We start from the raw sequence: 20654 nt of genomic DNA on the forward strand, positions 1-20654 counted from the left end.
AAACAGAGAGTAGCAGCAGCGTAAAAGAGGGGTCTGGGTAGCCCTTTGATTAGCTGCTCGGGGTTTTTATGGCTTGGGGTTAGAGCTGTTAAAATGGCTTGCGGGTAGATCTGCTAAGAAGTCTCACTCTGGTACCGCTTGCCGTGCGGTAGCATCAGAATACAAAAGTTACTATAAAGACATAGGGCTTGTTTAGAATGGACTAAATTCAAAGACTTCATGTAACCTCATTCAAAAATACTACAAACTGAGGGGTAGATTTTAAGAAACAACATTTGTGTTTGAAATATGTTTCCATAATAATACAATTATTGTAAATAAATTCATAATTTCTATCCTACATTAGGAAACCAAATCTGGCACTGTTTTAAATTAAAGTGGGTTTAATAAGATTATTATATGTAAACCATATTGAAATGCATCCCAAAAGGTTTTAGTGAGTTGACATGTGAAGAAAACATGTTCTGATGTTTTTCGTGTGGCTCAGTTGGCATGTCGCTTGCCAAAAGTCGCTTGCAACGCCAGAATTGTGGATTCGAGTCCCATGGGGGTCTACTACAGAGAAGAAGAAAAAAGTATGACATGTATGCGCTCACTCCTGCAAGTCACTCTGGATAAGAGCGTCTGCTGAATGACGACAATGTAGAATAGCAGAGTTACAAAAAAGACAGTGGTCAAGTTTAAATATGTGTCTTAAGAAATCATTACATGGGCAAATGTCATTCACTGTTTTGAGATGAACAGAATTGATTTAGCTTTAGGTGATACGGGAAAAGAAAGGTATCTGGTTCTTATTATGACTATATAAATCCTTGTGAAATCTTGTCGTATATATTTCCGTTTCAAAGTTGAAGAGAAACACTCAGAAGTAAGAGTAGTTCTTAAGAATTTGCTATAGCATTTTATCTAAGAATTGACATCCATCTATAATTTGTGGAATTGCCTTAACTTCACCCCACTTCGATACAGTTCAGACCAGAAGTGATTTTCGTAGCAGGCTAGGATAGCATTTTCGATAACCTCCTAGCCCTTTTCCTAACGATAACAATTGTAAATGTCAACTTCAATGTGGTAATACCGCCCCAAGGACCCCAGATAGTAAGGATCCAGCTGTTTAAAAAAAAAAATATATATATATATGTACATGTCATGTTTTCCTAATGTAATGGGATATTCAGCATACTTTCTAAATAAGACATACAAATATAGAACATTGAAAGCATGGAAGAATAAGAATTTAGGTAGTTTGCTAAATTTCAAATGACATGATGTTACCGAGAAGACCAATGATGTATAAAATAACAGAGAAGACAAGAGTCTGGAAGAACATGCACTGAGGGCTGAGTGTCATCAGCAGGATCCAGGCATGCTACATGTGAAGACAGTGGACTGCGTTACTTTTATGGCAATGATGGTAAACAGCACAGCGCAAAATTAAAAATATGTCAACAAAGATTGACATCATTGTTTCTGCAGCTGAGGTATTTCTATGATTAGAAGATGTAACATCTGAGGCGCTACATGGATTAATGAATCCGTGCGGTCCCACCCTCTCAGGTCCCACCCTGTACATTTTCTCTTCCCTGTAGTGGAATTAACTTTTCTAGTGATTTTTTTTTCTTCACCGCGGTCCAGTTGGTGCCGATAATACAAGTTTTGCGTGTAGTTCGCCAATAAAAACAAAGAGGAAGAGTCTGACAGACCGACCAATCAAACGTATCGCCCCTCCCTCTTCCTCACGACAATCACACAAACGACGTGTTGGACGCTTACTAGCTACCCATCTAAACTCAACTGGCCGTCTTCGTAGTGGCTGACAAGTTGGCTAGCTAACGTTACTTCTCCTTGCAGAATTAAAAACGTAACTACACATCGAGTGAATGTACGTTTGCAACAAAACCGGGACAATGAAGACGCGGATAGACATGGATTTTGTACTTGTGTTCACGTTAGTTGCCTTCAGTACTTGTTCAGGATTCTACCTTCCGGGTTTAGCCCCAGTGAGCTTTTGTGAAGACGGTAAAGGAGGTGATGATTGTCAGGTAAATTAACACGGATGGTGGTGTTAACACGGATGGTGGTGTTCTTTGAAATATTCATGTTTTCAGATTGAAGTTTATAAATGTTCCATTTGTACTTTATCTCATTCCTACTGGCGAGCTAGCTAGCTAGGTGGTTAGTTAGTTAGTTAGTTGATGACGTTAGCTACATGCTAACTAGTCAAGTGACACCAGGAGTAAGTTATTATTGTAACTATCATTAGCTGAGAATTCAACTCCACGATACAATGGAGTTAAGTGGTGATGAGTTGGAAGTACTACGGAGAGCAGCATCTAAAAAAATAACGCATTTGCACAGGACAAACATAGTTAGGTACAAGGAATGCATTAAAGAATGTACATGTTTACCGTCTCGATGTAAGTTAGTCGGAGGTACACTCGGCCAAAACGCATCGCCACACACATGTGGTGTTATCAGCTATTATTATTACATGCTAAACTATCAAAACGTTGACGTAACAAGTGGGGTTACGTGCTCAGCCCACTTCTGTACTCCCTGTGCACCCATGACTGCGTGGCCATTCACGTCGCCAACTCGATCAAGTTTGCGGATGACACAGTGCTAGGCCTGATTACCACCACCAGAGTGGTGCCAGGAAAATAACCTCTCCCTAAACATCAATCAAATGAAGGTGCTGATAGTGAACTACAGTAGACCGCAAAGAGCGCATGCCCCCATCCACAAAGAGGGCACGCCCCCATGGAGAGGGTCAACCGCCTCAAGTTCCTCAGCATGCACATCACTTACAATGATGTTCCCTTCACACAGACAGCGTGGTGAAGGTGCAACAGCTCCTCTTCAACCTTAGAAGGCTGAAGAAATATGGCTTGGCCCTTAAAGACCCTCATGAACTTCTACAGATGCACCATTGAGGGCATCCTGTCGGACTGTATCGCCGCCTGGCATGGCAATTGCACCGCCCACAACTGGAGGTCTCTCCAGAGGGCGGTGCGGTCACACATCACCGGGGCAAACTGCCTGCCCTTTAGGACATCTACAGCACCCAGTGTCACAGGAAGATCAAGAAGATCATCAAGGTCCTCAGCCACCCAAGTCACTGCCTGTTCATCCCGCTACTTTCTAGGAGGCGGAGACGATACAGTTGCATCAAAGCTGGGAGAGACTGAGAAACAGCTTCAATCTCCAGGCCATCAGACGGTCACCACTAGCCGGCCTCAGCCCAGTAGCCTGCCCTGAACCTCAGTCACTGTTCTAGCCGGCTAACACCCGGTACTCTACCCTGCTGCCCTATGTACATAGTAATAACACTGGTCACTTTAATAGTTTTTACATGCCGGTTTAACCACTTTATATGTATATACTGTATTCTAGTCATGGCTCATCCTATAAAACTACTGCTGTACACACCTTTTCTATTCATATATCTTTACACACCATTTATATGTATGTTCTGCGTATGTATGTATATATATATATATATATATATACACACACACACACACACAATCCATAAAAACAACAAAATGTCAGAACGAGCAACGCATTCTGACATTTAGTTGTTTTTATGGATTGTGTGTTTTTATTGCTAGGTATTACTGCCTTGTTGGAACTAGAAACAAGCATTTCACTTCATCTGCAATAACATCTGTGCACGTGACCAATATACTTTGATATCATTATTTGAAGTGGGCTATACGATATTTGACGATGTCCCAATTATTGTTCACTAGTTAGAGAACTAGACTTGATTTTTAGTTAGCCAAGATCATTAACTCGTTAACTCTCTAGCAGCTTATGCCCCACAGCTGGCTGGCTGCTCAGTGGCTGGCTAGCTAGAAAAACATGAATCATGCAATGCTTATCTTTTCATAAGGTTGACGAACAAGTCTGTTCAGATTGGTAATCCGTGCCTGGTTGTAAGTTACGCTATAGCTAACTAGCAGAGTTTGTAGCTAGAATAATGATTGGAAAACATATTGTAATTTCTTTAAGTAGAAATGTTTGGCCCCTGTGTGTGTAAAGATACAGATTGAAATGGCTAGAAACAATACCAATACTGACAACTCAATAATTATCCATGTTTTCCCTTTACATTGTACTGTCGCATGCCTATTTACAGACCTTCTCTCTTTCCTTACAGACTCTCATCCAGCTATTTGTGAATCGCTTGGACTCAGTGGAATCAGTTCTGCCATATGAATATGATGTGTAAGTAGTTGCTCTGACTGGCAGATACGTCTTTACTTTATCTTATTTTTGTTGGATCATTGCTCAGTCATTGTCATCTCTTTTTTTTTCACAGCTTTGATTTCTGCAAAGATGATAACGAGAGGAGACCGTCTGAGAACCTGGGCCAAGTGCTATTTGGCGAGAGAATTGAGACGTCACCATACAAGGTGGAACTCAATCATCATATGTCTTCCTTGGGGGGGGGTAGTAAGATCACCTTTAAATATTGCAGATATATTTTGGGTTCTGTTAATTGTTTGAGTAAGTTCTAATCCCCACTTGATTGAAGTCAACTAACAGCACCTCCCGAGTGGCGCAGCGGTCTAAGGCACTGCATCGCTGTGCTTGGGGCGTCACTACAGACCTGGGTTCGATCCCAAGCTGTGTGTGGGAGACTCATGAGGCGGTGCACAATTGCCCCAGCGTCGTCCGGGTTAGGGGAGGGTTTAGCCGGCCAGGATTTCATTTCCCATTGCGCTCTGGCAACTCCTCGTGGAGGGCTGGGTGCCTGCAAGCTGACTTCAATCACCAGCTGGATGGTGTTTCCTCTGTCACATTGGTGCGGCTGGCTTCCGGGTTAATCGAGCAGTGTGTCAAGAAGCAGTGCGACTTGGCAGGGTCGTGTTTCGGAGGTCACATGGCTCTCGACCTTCGCCTCTCCTGAGTCCGTAGGGGAGTTGCAGCAATGGGGGGGAGAACCTGGTTAAAATAATACTTACAGCAGTACTGCTACTTGGAGCTATTTTCGCTCACATGTATGGTACGTGTAGTTAACTAATTAGGCTACACATATATTCCTAATTTCCTCTTTCTGCAATTGCTGGATTTCCACCCACAGGCAGCCAATCCACCATTTTCATTCTAACCTTAACTCCATTGTGCCGATGTCCACCATATTTCCCAGTATTATACCATTTTGCTATTTCCTTTTGCAATATGAAGGATGTATTGCAAAGGATGTATTGCAAAAAGGAAAGAGCAAAATGGTATAATACTTTGACAGTGAACCTCCCTATTTGTAGCATTTCTACTGATAGTGTTCTAAAAATAAACAATTTACCTAAGAGTATAATGATATTTCCTATCGTTGATTTGTGGTTTTTCAGATCCCCTAACAATGCAGTTTGCAGGTCCATCTGCAAACAGTGACTCTTCCTTGCAGGTTTCATTCATAGTCTGATCTACCACTGGGCTTTAATTACCCTAAAGGTCTTCTGGGCTCAGCTTTCAGGTATTGGATTGCATTGTTTTGTGTTGTCAAATCACTCCTGGAAAGACCGGTTATTCACGCTATCTTGTCTGCCCTGTTCTTCCTGTTATACCCAGTAGGTCTTACAAAGTTTTTTTTTTTTCTCTCTTCTCCATTTTCCCTCAGTTCTACTTCAAAAAAGATGTGAAATGCCAGGAATTGTGCACCAAAGTCTATACGAAGGGCAAACCCGAGGATAAGAACATGCTGGACTTCCTTAAGAGAGGAATGCAGTTGAACTACCAGCACCATTGGTGGGCTAATCTTTCTCATGAATAAGTTGAGATAATTGTATGTAATTTTACAGAAACCGTTCTACTTACCCCCCCAAGTATAGTAGGGCCTCTTAGCATGACACTAATCCTATACAACTGGTTAAGACTGTGTTTTTGAACAGCTTTTGGTTAGACCGAGATGGATGAACAGATTTGTTTCAACTAAAAACCCTGCAAGTGATCCCCCCCCCCCAGTGTATTTAGAGTATTTTAATTGGATTTAACAAAAAATGCGTGTGTTTTCAGGATTGTTGACAACATGCCAGTCACCTGGTGCTATGATGTGGAAGACAGCCAGAAATACTGCAATCCTGGATTCCCCATTGGCTGCCTCGTCACCACCGATGGCCGGGCTAAAGATGCCTGTGTCATCAATGTGAGCCATACTGTTACGTTGTCTCGCATACAGGATTGTTGCCCAATATCAATCTGATAACGCCAGAGATTTGAAGCTATGGCAATTGTAGTTCAAGCCAGGCTGTGTTGTTATAGTAATATAATAACACCATCATACGCTTGGACCTTGACTGAGACATGCTGAATAGCTCTAATGATGACCTGTTTTGTACGTGGTTGTGTTTAGTATAAGTATTTACTATGGAATCTGGGGGTAATTGGCTGGCATCTTTATCACTTTCAGTCGGAGTTCAACAAGAAGAATACGTTTTACATCTTCAACCACGTGGCCATCAAAATCACCTACCACAATGGGGAGGGGGAGGGGTGGAGAGGAGCTCGTCTGGTGGCTGCCACACTGGAGCCCAAGAGGTAAGCACTTCAGGAAGACCCAGACAGAGGAAATCAGGTGTTTGTGTAAGCAGATGTATTCATTTTTCAATAGCAGCTCTTGAACTTATTGTCTCCGACGCTTCCGTAGGTGTCTATGAATATGCACTGTCCTATACTCATTGAAAAACTGTTTGCCACTCGTTTGTTTGATTTGATTGTTGATCAGTGTCATTTCCACATCACAAGAGGAGGCCGAAACACCTACTTTAAATTTTAAAAAAGTAATATATATATATTTTTTTTCCACTGCTGTATCTGGCAGGTGTAAATTCACCATGTATCATTAGGTAAATTAATTGGCAGTTCTATTGTTATGGCATGATTTCCAAATGTTCAAACCTAGTTATACAATCCATTAAACCATATTCATGAATATGTGTGCTTGAATGAACAGTTTTAGCAATCGTCTGTATACACATGAAACTCTGCTTATGAAGCACTGAAAGCACCCTCGTATAATAATACTAAAGGGTTTTGTGTTGTAGCTGGTTATAAATACAATGCATTAGGTTACAACAGTTCCGGCCCCAAATCATTGGAATGCCCCCACCCCACGGCCCAGTTAGAAATGTATACCAGTCCGAATGGTGGTCCCGCCAGCGTGGGGGAAAAAGGGGTCAGGGCCGGGTGGCTGGACTCTTAAATATATAGTGATTCGGCTATGCATACTGTAGGCCTGTAGTATGGACTGGAATGATGTGCCTCTTTCAAACCATGAAGCTGGGAGAGAACACAACAATGACTGTTCCTTGATTTGCGTAGGACATGTATTTTAATAGGCTAAGTATAGAAACCGTACTAAAATAGATGAATGCGGCTGTCAACTGAGCTGCAAATTCACATGCATATATTTGCCTCTAAAAAGGAAACCCCTATCATGTGCAGTGCGCATTAGAATGGTGTTTTCCGCTAGGCCTACTTGCATTATGGAACATTTGCTCGTATTGCCATGTGTGCATTGCTGCGCATTAGCCTACAATGTGCAGAAATAATAATGCATCAACATTTTAACAAGCACAATGTCTGTTCCATCAGTCTTGTCGTTTTTAAACTTTTGGGATTTGCAGTGGTTGTATGAATTGGATCTATCGTCCCAGAACTGTCCCGGAGTTTTTGATGTAAAGAAGAAGAAGAATTGTGACGCCCTTAATTTCGAGCCCTGGCTAGGCATACTTGTCATAAAAGCAACTGCGATGTTGCATATCTCAGAACTGGACACTTTTATATAGGCCTAACGAAAACGTTTTTACAGATGTTGTAAGCCTATTCAAATGATTTAAAATAAAATATGCCGTATAAAAACTTGGATATGGCATCAATCTGTATGCCAGGTTATAACAATAGGCTATAACCACTTGATCAATCGATTCAAATTGGTATTTCAGGAAAACGGACTGCTGCCCACAAATGTAGGACCTCTGACATCTAGGTCATTAATATAAACCTTGAACAGGAATTGAATGGGATTGAGACTGTGACCGCGTGCGCAACAATTTTTTTTTTTTAAAGCGACAATATTCGAATGATAGGGCTTTTTTTTTTTTGCTGCAGCTGCAATTACATTTTTTTTTAAACAATATTATTTAGTCTACATAATAAAAAATAGTTGACCCCCCCGGGAACTACCGGCTGTAGGACTAGCCATAATACGCAGTGGTCGATGGAGGTTAATATACATTTATCATTCAGATATATTAGGCCTATTACTGTAGCATATAAAGGCTATGTACCTGTCACTGAGCTGATGAGATGGTTCATGCTTTATGAACTACGCTCCATCCATACTGAGATGTGCTATTTTTCCCCACGTGAGATTAAGGATATGCTTTGGGAACACCTGCGCGCTCTGGTGATTTGGCTCGTGGTTTTCTAGTGTCAAAGTAGGGCAAACTGATAAATATCAGATTCTTCAGGAGAATTCCAACCTACGGCCTCAAACACACACCGACATGCTCTGAATTTAATTCAAAAATAAGCGACGGTACTTAACTGTTCCGCTTGCCCAGATATAAGTGGGTTTTTATGTTTGTTTGATTTACAGTATCAAAAATGCTGATGATGAAAAACCGACATGTGAAGGCCTTCCTATGGAGGTTCCTGGAGAGTTTGACAGTGACTTGAAGATCACATACACCTACTCTGTCACCTTCGAGGTATGTTAGACCAATATAACGATTAACCACAATGATTTGTTTTGCACATATAAGTATACCATTTTTTAATTTGTGTGGTCCTCAGCATAGTTAATTGAAGTATTCTCTTTTACGAATAATACTTTCTTCATTCACAGGAAAACAATGACATCAAGTGGGCCTCCAGATGGGATTACATTTTGGTCTCAATGCCTCACACCAACATCCAGTGGTTCAGGTCCGTTAGGTCTCTCAAGACAGCCCTCATAAGATACTTTTTATTATAATTGTTAATTAGGCAAGTCAGTGAATAACCCATTTTTATTTACAATGATGGTCTACCCCGGCCAAATCTTACAGTAGATAAAATGTCTAACAGGCCTTCTCTGAGAGAGCCCGTATATCCTAATAGGCAGACACATGTTCTGTAAACACCAACCCGAGAAGCTTGTAGGAAGTCAAAACAAAAGGTAGTGACTTTGTTTGCTGCTACAAAATCAGTGTTTCACAAAATACAATAAGAATCAGTAAGTCCTCTGTCCTTGTACCTCCAGTCTGACGTCAATCACTATCAATAGATATCAGTTTAATCCATAACACGCAGCATCAAGTTTAGTGACCATCAACCCACATCTTAAATGTCACAAACAGAACACTGGAACTCATGTGTCTAACAGAAACTCTAAATATGCTAAACATGTTGTTGATCGCTCTAAATGTGATAGGAACTTTAGTCACGTTAAATATTCCCATTCCAGTGCTGTTATACAGTAGATTAGAATATGGTGCTCCTCTGCTGCTGTTAGCCATGTTAATTGTGTATGACCTGTGTTCTTTCCAGCATTATGAACTCTCTGGTCATTGTGCTCTTCCTGTCTGGCATGGTGGCTATGATAATGCTGAGGACCCTGCACAAGGACATCGCCAGGTATAACCAGGTGGACCAGGTAAACCAGATTATTCTATTGTACGCAAATTAATCCATCAAGAGTGAATGGGTGAGACGGACATGGCAGAGGATTTGTCTGCCAAAAGTTCATGTGTGTTCTGTTTCTTACCGACCTACAAGAATGAAACCCATGTAACATTTCACATTCACAGGGAGACTTGATAAAGGTTCCATCACTACAAGGAAAATCCATATCCTATGTAAGCTTATCGAAAGCCATTTGAGCACAAACTGGGGATTGGTGTTGTGATTTCTGGGAGCCATCTCTTGAGGCGTCATAAAACTTCAACCTTTTAAAATATGGTGTAGTGCAGGCCATCATTTTACAGCTGCCAAGTCATTTGAGTAAAAAAAACAAAAAAAGATTCCATCAATGTTTGTCTGCTTTTCGGCTAAGCTGAGAGTTCATGTCTACACCATATTTTACAGCCATTGGCTAATGTGGCAACGTCATGTGTCTTGATGTGTGTTTTGCTGCACTGGCATGTGTTAGACAAGCTGGAAGATAGGCTAATGACTCATTCTTGGTGATTTGGCTGATCCGTAACAAAGCAATTTATATGTGCATAACTTTGACCGTTCTGATTGGTTGTGATTCACTCTAACCCAATAGGAGGATGCCCAGGAGGAGTCTGGGTGGAAGCAGGTGCACGGGGATGTGTTCCGGCCTCCCAGGAAGGGCATGCTGCTTTCTGTGTTCCTCGGCCAGGGAACCCAGATCTTCATCATGACCTTCATCACCCTCTGTAAGTAACTCTTCCTCAGATTTAATAAGCAATGTACACTCGCAATGCATTACAGCGTCTTCAGAATGGTTTTTCTTTAGTATAATAGTTATTACCGTCTCTTATTTGACTTGAGTTGTTGTATAACTGTAGTGTGAGTATTCTGTGTAGTGATGTAGGTTTGTCTCCTCTAGTCCTGGCCTGCTTGGGGTTCCTGTCTCCAGCTAACCGAGGGGCTCTAATGACCTGTTCTGTGGTGCTGTGGGTTCTGCTCGGGACCCCTGCAGGATACGTGTCGTCACGCCTCTACAAGAGTAAGCCTCGTTGACACACACACATCAGCGTACCACACGTGAATGATCAAATTGAGATTTGCGTTTTTAGAAAGGTACGATATAAATGCAAAGCCAGGTCATTGTCAGTTCAGGACCATGACGTTCCATCCAACCATTTAGTTAGATATGTATTTCTGTTCTGCCTGAACAGTCTCTCTATTCTGTATGCCCTGTTTACAGCTTAGAATTTGAACCCTTGTTTTCCTGTGTGTCCTCAGCTTTCGGTGGTGAGAAATGGAAGACCAATGTCCTCTTGACAGCACTGTTGTGTCCAGGGTAGGTCAGCTGTTCTCATTTGTAAAAAAAATAAAAAAAATAAAAAAAGTAATTTTAACTAGGCAAGTCGGTTAAGAACAAATTCTTATTTACAATGACGACCTCTTACTGTAGAATCCATAGCTGCATTCATTTGACACCCTCTCCTCCTTTTAACAGGGAGATGTGTACAGAAGGTTCACATCTCTCCTTTCTTTCTCTCGCCCCCGCCCCAGGATTGTATTTGCAGACTTCTTCCTGATGAACTTGATCCTGTGGGTGGAGGGATCGTCGGCTGCCATCCCCTTCGGCACGCTAGTGGCTATCTTAGCTCTGTGGTTTGGCATCTCCGTGCCCCTCACCTTCGTCGGCGCCTACTTCGGCTTCAAGAAACCTGTGAGTCCAAAATCAGACCTTCCCCTCTGTCCATGTAATCTCAATTACAAAACGGATCCTAGATCAGCAGTCCTACTTTAAGATGGATTATTACTACGGACCATGATATTTTGTCCATGTTAATACCCAGCCCTTAAAAATAAAAATGGTATTGCGTACAACTTTCCATGTCTTGGTGAGTTATCACACCTCTGTCTTGCTCCATTTTACAGGCCATTGAGCAGCCAGTGAGAACCAACCAGATCCCCAGACAGATCCCAGAACAGTCCTTCTTCACCAAGCCTGTCCCCGGCATCGTCATGGGGGGCATCCTGCCCTTCGGCTGCATCTTCATCCAGCTCTTCTTCATCCTCAACAGTATCTGGTAGGGGGGGGGGGAGTAATACAATTGTGTGTCTGTCATCTGTCCGACCATCTGTCTGTGTCTTTGTGGTTGAAGCAACCCACCTTCTTAGCTGGGAGTCTTGTTTGACTGATTGATGTAATAAAGTTGTTGTTTTTTAATCTTCTGTTCCAGGTCTCACCAGATGTACTACATGTTTGGTTTCCTCTTCCTGGTCTTCATCATCCTCCTCATCACCTGCTCTGAGGCCACCATCCTGCTGTGCTACTTCCACTTGTGTGCAGAGGTGAGAGTAAACTACTGTTCACGGGTCTTTCTCTCAGAGTAACGGTCTACTGAAACGTTTAGGTGTTAAGTTACTGAGATGTGGATTGTGGTGTACTACGAAATAACATTACAAACATTTTCCAGGGTAGAGTTTCCTGGGACTTCCCAGTGGGCGAAATGGGTGGAAATGACAACACAATGACTTAATTTCGACTGCTGGCTTACTACTTACCTAATGATAATGTGTTTGAAGGTTTACAGTCAGACTGCCACTGTCTGTAGCCTAACCTAAGCCCTGTTTCCTGTAGGACTACCACTGGTGGTGGCGCTCCTTCCTGACCAGCGGCTTCACGGCCGTCTACCTGTTTGTCTACGCCGTCCACTACTTCTTCTCAAAGCTGCAGATCGTAGGAGCCGCCAGCACCATCCTCTACTTTGGCTACACCTCTATCATGGTGCTCATATTCTTCCTCTTCACAGGTGAGTGAACTGGGAACAGTGCGTAAGCCAGGTTTTGATTGTGATACTGAAACAGGTTGGCGTCACCTCAATGAAACATTTACCATGTGTAAGTTGCAAAGACCCGTGCTATTGTTTGTTCACGGACTATGGTTAAGAGGCATTAACTTGCCCATCCTTCAACACCAAGTACTTGGGTGTCAGAGTGCTGCTGCTTGCAGTTTTATGAATGACGGTGACAGGTCCTCTGTAGTAGCTATCTGTGTGTTCTCTGTCCCAGTACCTCCAGTCTGGCATCATTCACTATCAACAGATGAGAACAGTCCATCCAACAGCCATCTCCAAGTTTAGTGACCATCAACCTGCATCTTGAGGGGTCACAAACAGAACACTGTAAAACATGTGTATAACAGAAAGGGTCAAATGTATAAATAGGCTAAACGTGTTAATTACTCTAAACTGAATATTGATCTTCCGTTTCTGCATGGGGAATGGGAATTGGTTAGTTTCTGAAGAATCCCAGTCGGTTAATGTCAGAAGGGGCAGCTCGGCCCATTCCTGTACACATTTACAAGGTTCCAGGAACTCGTATCCTGTTCCAGTGAAGGCATAAACCTAGGGATGCACTAGTGTTGCGCCACTTTTGTTGGTTCACCCCCCCCTCACAGGTGTCACACCTCTGGTTTTACTGCCAGTACAGCTCAGTGGAGGCTCCTCAGAGGAAGAAGGAGCGAAAATCCTCAGTGAATTTCAGAAACATTTAAAATAGTGAGACATTAAAGTTATCCTTTTTTAGAGAACTATACTGAACTTTCAGCATGATCTGTCATGTTGTCCACCCAATCAAAGGATCGGGGAATGAATCTAGTACTGAAAGCATAAGCTACAGCTAAGCATGTGGGAATTTAGTTGACAGTTTTTAACATTCATTTCTTAAATGGAGGAGCTAGCTATATATATATATATATTTTTTTTTCTCAGTTACTTAGCTAATGAATGCAGCTAGTTTAGCCTACTCAGAGGGATGCTATCTATGTTAGCTAGCTGGCTATGGCTATCAAACACTGGAACTCTTCCAAGTCAAGGTAAGCTTTTGGTTTTATTAATTTATTGCCACTGGGGCCCCTTGGTGTAACTGCTCTTGTAGTTATGTTGACTATGACATTGGCTAATGTGGGGGAAAACGATGTAGGCTGTGTGTAGAGGCTAGCGGTTATGATATGAAGGTTTGCCTTGGAAGGTTATTTTCTTTTTGCCTGGTCAGACAGCTGATGTGTTGCGTCCACCATTGATCCTGTACCCAAGAAAGCATAGGTAACGAAACTAAATGTAGCATTCACATCTGTCATCATGAAGTGCTTTGAGAGACTAGTCAAGGCTCATATCAACTCGACCTTACCTGACACCCTAGACCCACTTCAATTTGCTTACCACCCCCAGTAGATCCACAGACGATGCAATCGCCATCACACTGCACTCCGCCCTATCCCATCTAGACAAGAGGAATACCTGTGTAAGAATGCTGTTCATTGACTATAGCTCAGCATTCAACACCATAGTACCCTCCAAGCTCGTCATTAAGCTCAGGGTCTGAACCTCGCCCTGTGCAACTGGGTCCTGGACTTCCTGACGGGCCATCCCCAAGTGGTGAAGGTAGGAAACAACACCGCCACTTCGCTGATCCTCAACACAGGGGCCCCACAAGGGTACATGCTCAGCCCCCTCCTGTACTCCCTTTTCACCCATGACAGCGTGGCCACGCACCCGTGTAGATGCGAGAAGGAATTATACAACGATCAAAGGGATCATGCTGTTTGCATGTGGATGCTCTGAAAATGAACTGTGATCAGGGGTTTATTAATTCCGCCGATTCTGTTAAACATTTATTAAAGCAAACTGAATGAAACGGGGATAAACATACCTACATTTGTGCAATAGAAACTCTTGTTTGCAACTGTTGGGCTAATGATTACACCCAAGATCAGCTAGATGCAGGCAATGGTGTGCAAAGCGGTATTGTCACTGTAACCTTGATTACTAAAAAAAAATTATATCGACCTGTGCACCTACGTTGTAAACTTTTCATTGGCTAGGTTGTAGCAACCTCATGATGGGTATAGGGACATTTTGAGTATCATGTAGTAGTCTAAATATGTCAATGTTACATTGAACTGGGTGAATGGAATATGAATGAGTCATCCAATATGCTGTAATAGAAATGAGGCCATGGTACAGCTACGCTGTGCTAAATGTAACCTTTTATAACGTTTACTGTAGATGTCTCCGATTTACAGCAACGTCTTTAAGTTGTCTTTGATGCTGGAGTGGATCCTTGAAACAGACTAAATAAAGGCAATTTTTATGGTTGATCATAATGTTAAAGGAGTAGTGTGCAGTTAGCTTGTAGTATAAATGTGGTAATTTATACTGCAGAGAAACAGACCAGTGTTATGAATCGGTTATATTTAGTGACTTTGCCTCTTCCTGGTTCCTGTGCCAAGTCTGGCTCTGAGCAGCTCATGCATATGCTGAGAGAAGGGAGGTGACATGACAAGGCTTCCCTCTGTCAGGTCTAGAAAGGCCAGACTGACTGCCAGACTGACTGTTCTACACAGTACACCTTCTCACTCAACTGTATGGGGGGACTGGTCAGAGGAGCTGTGGCGTAACAGCACTCAGCCTTGCTCTCTGGTCACCTCCATGTTCCTGCTCATGCATTATACAGTGCATTCGGAAAGTATTCAGTTCCCTTGACATTTCCCCCTCATCAATCTACATACACTACCCCATAATGACAAAGCAAAAACAGGTTTTTAGAAATGTTTGCAAATGCATTAAAAATGTAAAAAAACAAATCCAAATGTACGCAAGTATTTAGACCCTTTACTCAGTACTCTGTTGAAGCACCTTAGGCAGCGATTACAGCCTTGTCGTCTTGGGTATGACGCTACAAGCTTGGCACATCTGTATTTGGGGAATTTCTCCCATTCATCTCTGCAGATCCTCTCGAGCTCTCAGGTTGGATGGGGAGCGTCGCTGCACAGCTATTTTCAGGTCTCTCCAGAGATGTTCCATCAGGTTCAAGTCCGGGCTCTGTCCTTGAGTGGCCCAGCCATTCAGTGACTTGTTCGTTGGAATGTGAACCTTCGCCCCAGTCTGAGGTCCTGAGCGCTCTGGAGCAGGTTTTCATCAACGATCTCTCTGTACTTTAATCCGTTCATCTTTCCCTTGATCCTGACTGGTCTCCCAGTCCATGCCGCTGAAAAACATCCCCACAGCATGATGCTGCCACCACCATGCTTCACCGTAGGGATGGTGCCAGGTGTCCTCCAGACGTGACGCTTGGCTTTCAGGCCATAGAGTTCAATCTTGGTTTCATCAGCCCAGAGAATCTTGTTTCTCGTGGTCTGAGAGTCCTTTAGGTGCCTTTTATAGGCAAACTCCAAGCGGGCCACCGTGTGCTTTTTACTGAGGAGTGGCTTCTGTCTGGCCACTCTACCATAAAGGCCTGATTTGGTGGAGTGTTGCAGAGATGGTTGTCCATCTGGAATGTCTCTGAATGTCCTTGAGTTGCCCAGCCAGAGCCCAGACTTGAACCCGATCTAACATCTCTGGTGAGATCTGAAAATTGCTGTGCAGCGACACTCCCCATCCAACTTATGTAAATGTGATATTTCCATATATATATTATATATATATATTATTATTATTTTTTATAGATTGGGGGGGGCAATTTAATCAATTTAAGAATAAGGCTGTAACAAAATGTGGGGAAATTAAAGGGTTCTGAATACTTTCCGAACGCACATTATGTGCACATATAGTGTTCATCAGACCTGACATGTTAGCCAAGATCAACAGACCCTCCCCTGGTCTCCTCAGTGAGACATTTGACTGGACTTTAGCTATTATCAGCACTGTTTAAACGGAGCACACGCCTCTTTTTTTTAGGTCATCAGTAAACAAGTAACGGACGTATTAGGCATTGCTGCTTGTAGTACTTGATCTGTGGTTAACCATCCTAAAGGTATTCATTTTAGAGATGGCGACTTTCATCTCCGAGAAAATCGATGTGAGGCAGCGCCCAATTTACCAGTTGCCATGGATTCTATTAGATGCACCAGCATCCCTGACTACGGCTGTTATGGCAACTTCCCCGCGCTGGCACTCAAAATATATAGCTGTGTACCATGAGAGCAATGTGGGCGTTTACTTCGTGTCCACACACAATGCTGTGATGAACAGAGCTGCCTCCCTCTGTCCTTACTGTGGTGTGGAACAGTTAGAAATGGACAAAGGGTTGACATGGTAACAGTGCTCTTTGGTGCCTTGTCTTACACACCCACACACCCAATACAGTGGGGCAAAAAAGTATTTAGCCAGCCACCAAAAGTTCTCACACTTAATTACAGGCCTCATCTTTTTTCATCATAGGTACACTTCAACTATGACAGACAAATTTAGAAAAAAATCCAGAAAATCACATTGTAGGATTTTTAATTAATTTATTTGCAAATTATGGTGGAAAATAAGTATTTGGTCACCTACAAACAAGCAAGATTTCTGGCTCTCACAGACCTGTAACTTCTTCTTTTAAGAGGCTACTCTGTCCTCCACTCGTTACCTGTATTAATGGCACCTGTTTGAACTTGTTATCAGTATAAAAGACACCTGTCCACAACGTCAAACAGTCGCACTCCAAACTCCACTATGGCCAAGACCAAAGAGCTGTCAAAGGACACCAGAAACAAAATAGGTAAACAGCTTGGTTTGAAGAAATCAACTGTGGGAGCAATTATTAGGAAATGGAAGACATACAAGACCACTGATAATCTCCCTCGATCTGGGGCTCTACGCAAGATCTCACCCCGTGGGGTCAAAATGATCACAACCTAGTGAATGACCTGCAGAGAGCTGGGACCAAAGTAGCAAAGCCTACCATCAGTAACACACTACGCCGCCAGGGACTCAAATCCTGCAGTGCCAGACGTGTCCCCCTGTTTAAGCCAGTACATGTCCAGGCCCATCTGAAGTTTGCTAGAGAGCATTTGGATGATCCAGAAGAAGATTATGAGAATGTCATATGGTCAGATGAAACCAAAAAACTCAACTCGTCGTGTTTGGAGGACAAAGAATGCTGAGTTGCATCCAAAGAACACCATACCTACTGTGAAGCATGGGGGTGGAAACATCATGCTTTGGGGCTGTTTTTCTGCAAAGGGACCAGGACGACTGATCCGTGTAAAGGAAAGAATGAATGGGGCCATGTATCGTGAGATTTTGAGTGAAACCCTCCTTCCATCAGCAAGGGCATTGAAGATGAAACGTGGCTGGGTCTTTCAGCATGACAATGATCCCAAACACACCGCCCGGGCAACGAAGGAGTGGCTTCGTAAGAAGCATTTCAAGGTCCTGGAGTGGCCTAGCCAGTCTCCAGATCTCAACCCCATAGAACATCTTTGGAGGGAGTTGAAAGTCCATGTTGCCCAGCAACAGCCCCAAAACATCACTGCTCTAGAGGAGATCTGCATGGAGGAAATGGGCCAAAATACCAGCAACAGTGTGTGTGAACCTTGTTTGAAAACGTTTTTTTAATTTTTTATTTCACCTTTATTTAACCAGGTAGGCTAGTTGAGAACAAGTTCTCATTTGCAACTGCGACCTGGTTTGACCCCTGTCATTGCCAACAAAGGGTATATAACAAAGTATTGAGAAACTTTTGTTATTGACCAAATACTTATTTTCCACCATAATTTGCAAATAAATTCATCAAATCCTACAATGTGATTTTCTGGATTTTTTTTTCTTATTTTGTCTGTCATAGTTGAAGTGTACCTATGATGAAAATTACGGGCCTCGTCTTTTTAAGTGTGAACTTGCACAATTGGTGGCTGACTAAATGTTTTTTTGCCCCACTGTATGTGACATAGGACACCATGTAAGGAAAGTCGATACAAAACTACTACTGAAGCCATTCGGGTTTTTTTCCGTAGTCGGCCTGTGGTTTTATGATGACATCCTCATAGGAACTTGGCATTTTAAGGCCAAATAAGTAGCCTCTATTGCTGGAGCAGTGTCAGACCCTATCTTAAGACGGGGATAATCAGTATTGGAAAGGGCTGATCATCGCTACCGAAAATAAATCTAATAAAAAGATCTTCATTCCCCGGCCGCTCAGGGTCTTCATCTGAATAATCCTAATCTGCCCTATTCCTAATTGCCTTTTTTTAAGAAAAGACGTTTCTTATTTCTTTTCACTTCCTCTAAACTTTGATCAAAACTAAAGCCGGGAGTTTCTTGTACGGCCCCCATTGAGATGTCAGATACAGGCTTTGAGTTTGACGAATTCTTCATCTCCTGGGATTTTGCCCAATTAACATTTTATCTACTGGGTTCTCTCCAGAGAGGCGCTGAAACAAACTGAGCTATCTCTTGATTTCTTTCTGCCAAACGGAATGCTGGTTGGTGCCTACTGCCTTGGCAGACTTGTGGCTTCATCTTCTTTTTTTCCAGCCACCTCTTTCAGTCGGAATTGATCAGTCTTTTAAAGGAGGAGAATTTGGTGGTGCTGAGTGGGATAGCGAGCCGGGCGGCTACACGATGTGACGCCAGGGTTATTTTGGGAGCATATGCTCCTAAAGTGCCACGCCCTGAGCTCTTTCATTAGTTTTGTGTTTTTATAAATTCGTTTCTGCTCCCCTCCTCCCTGCGCCCCACGGGGGCCCGCGTCTCCCTGCTAAAATCATCCCTGTGTCGATGAAACCGCATCCCGTTCAAAAGCCACACGCGCCTTACCTCCCTGCCTTACCCAGGTGTTTCAATAGGCTGATGTGGGTTCTTGCAAGATTACAAATTCAATGTTTTTTTCTTTTCAAGTTCGGTGTCCTAACGTGACCCTTTCTTGCGAGGGCAGTGTGTAAATATGTAGTATGTATGAGTGTCTGTACGAGACGTGTACATTGCACATTACCCATGTCAGACACATTGTATGTATTATGTTGCGTGTAATGTACATTGGGTCATTTGTATACAGCAGTAATGTGTGTCTAAAGACAATTTTTCCCCTCTAGAAATTAAACCCTGTCCTTTCTTCGCAGGTACCATTGGCTTCTTTGCCTGCTTCTGGTTTGTAAATAAAATCTACAGTGTGGTCAAGGTGGACTAAAGGAAGGAGGCCAGGCATCCCTGCTCTCCCAGTGCAGCGCTTTTCCACTGGACCGTTATGAGGAAAAGAAGCCCTTTGAATACACTCTGACTTGAAACCATCACATATCTCAGAAAAGACCTGAAGAAGGCCTTCCTTTGTTTTATGCTCGGAAACTTGATATGTTGCTGTCATTGTTTTTTGCTTTTACCGTCTGCCTAAGATGAAGTGATGTTTGATTTGACTTGCGCCCTGTATCCTCCAGGTTAGTTCCAAACATCTAATTGAACGGGCGACTACATAGTGGTGGGTGGTGAAGGATGAGCTGGAATACTTTTATTTTCCCTTTCTAATGTAAATCAAATACGTACTTTATTTTGCTTTTATATTCTCAGAACCCCAAACGTCTATTTGCGTGTTTTGTTTTTCAAAACCTCTGCTGTAATGAGAATATATAAATGTCGATACTTTAAAAATGTGACCTATATGGAACTGTCCTTTTAAAAAATAAAGAGAAAATGTTAAGTTTTATCTGTTTGGACAGGTGAAGATTGGGGCTATAGAATCCTAACCATTAATGACCTGTATTATAGTTTACTGTATAAATGACCATGCCATGATAGAATCTGTTTGTTCTCTTATTATTATGGCTATATTTTGATTTATATGAAAATAAGAATAAATAGCAACCGTGCTTAAGAAGCACGTCATAGATCAATTTGCTATAACAGTGGAAATGTAAGCCCAAGCTTATGGCTCATCGACATTATATATATATATTTTTTGTTTGTTTTTGTAATATCTCACACGGCACAGGAGGAAGCAAGTTGGTAGTTTACGCAAATGCATTACAGTATTTCTTATTAGGTAACTTACTGTAACTAATATGTATAAAACTACTGCAGCTTTTTCTTTTTAGCAGTGTGGAGTCATCGCCTAAGGTGATAATGTTTTTACAAATAATAAATACATTTGATTCATTGGGAAGAACTACTGCATTTTCACTTTCTCTATACTCAGATGGAACTTGGTGACCTCATTTTCCCACCTTTTTAAAGAGGCAACCTGGGATTGGTACACACATT

At 42.4% G+C, this 20654-nt stretch overlaps 1 protein-coding gene across 2 annotated transcripts; it reads left to right on the top strand.

Moving 5' to 3' along the window:
• The first annotated feature begins 1732 nt into the window (after nt 1-1732).
• LOC118377041 (transmembrane 9 superfamily member 2-like) lies at nt 1733-20559 on the top strand. Of its 2 annotated transcripts, XM_035763868.2 has the most exons (18): nt 1733-2042; nt 4163-4230; nt 4325-4418; nt 5627-5754; nt 6022-6151; nt 6416-6543; nt 8606-8717; nt 8855-8934; nt 9538-9643; nt 9798-9845; nt 10259-10391; nt 10565-10684; nt 10924-10981; nt 11197-11356; nt 11569-11720; nt 11874-11985; nt 12275-12446; nt 19523-20559. In XM_035763868.2, exons 1-18 carry the CDS (start codon nt 1881-1883, stop codon nt 19588-19590), a joined length of 2031 nt encoding a protein of 676 aa, XP_035619761.1. In that variant the 5' UTR covers nt 1733-1880; the 3' UTR covers nt 19591-20559. The 2 variants fall into 2 exon arrangements, with proteins under 2 accessions (XP_035619761.1, XP_035619768.1); XM_035763875.2 differs by lacking the exon at nt 9798-9845 and having other exon boundaries at nt 1734-2042.
• The last annotated feature ends 95 nt before the right edge of the window (nt 20560-20654 follow it).

This window comes from Oncorhynchus keta, chromosome 4, assembly GCF_023373465.1.
Source record: "Oncorhynchus keta strain PuntledgeMale-10-30-2019 chromosome 4, Oket_V2, whole genome shotgun sequence".
Taxonomy (NCBI): domain Eukaryota; kingdom Metazoa; phylum Chordata; class Actinopteri; order Salmoniformes; family Salmonidae; genus Oncorhynchus; species Oncorhynchus keta.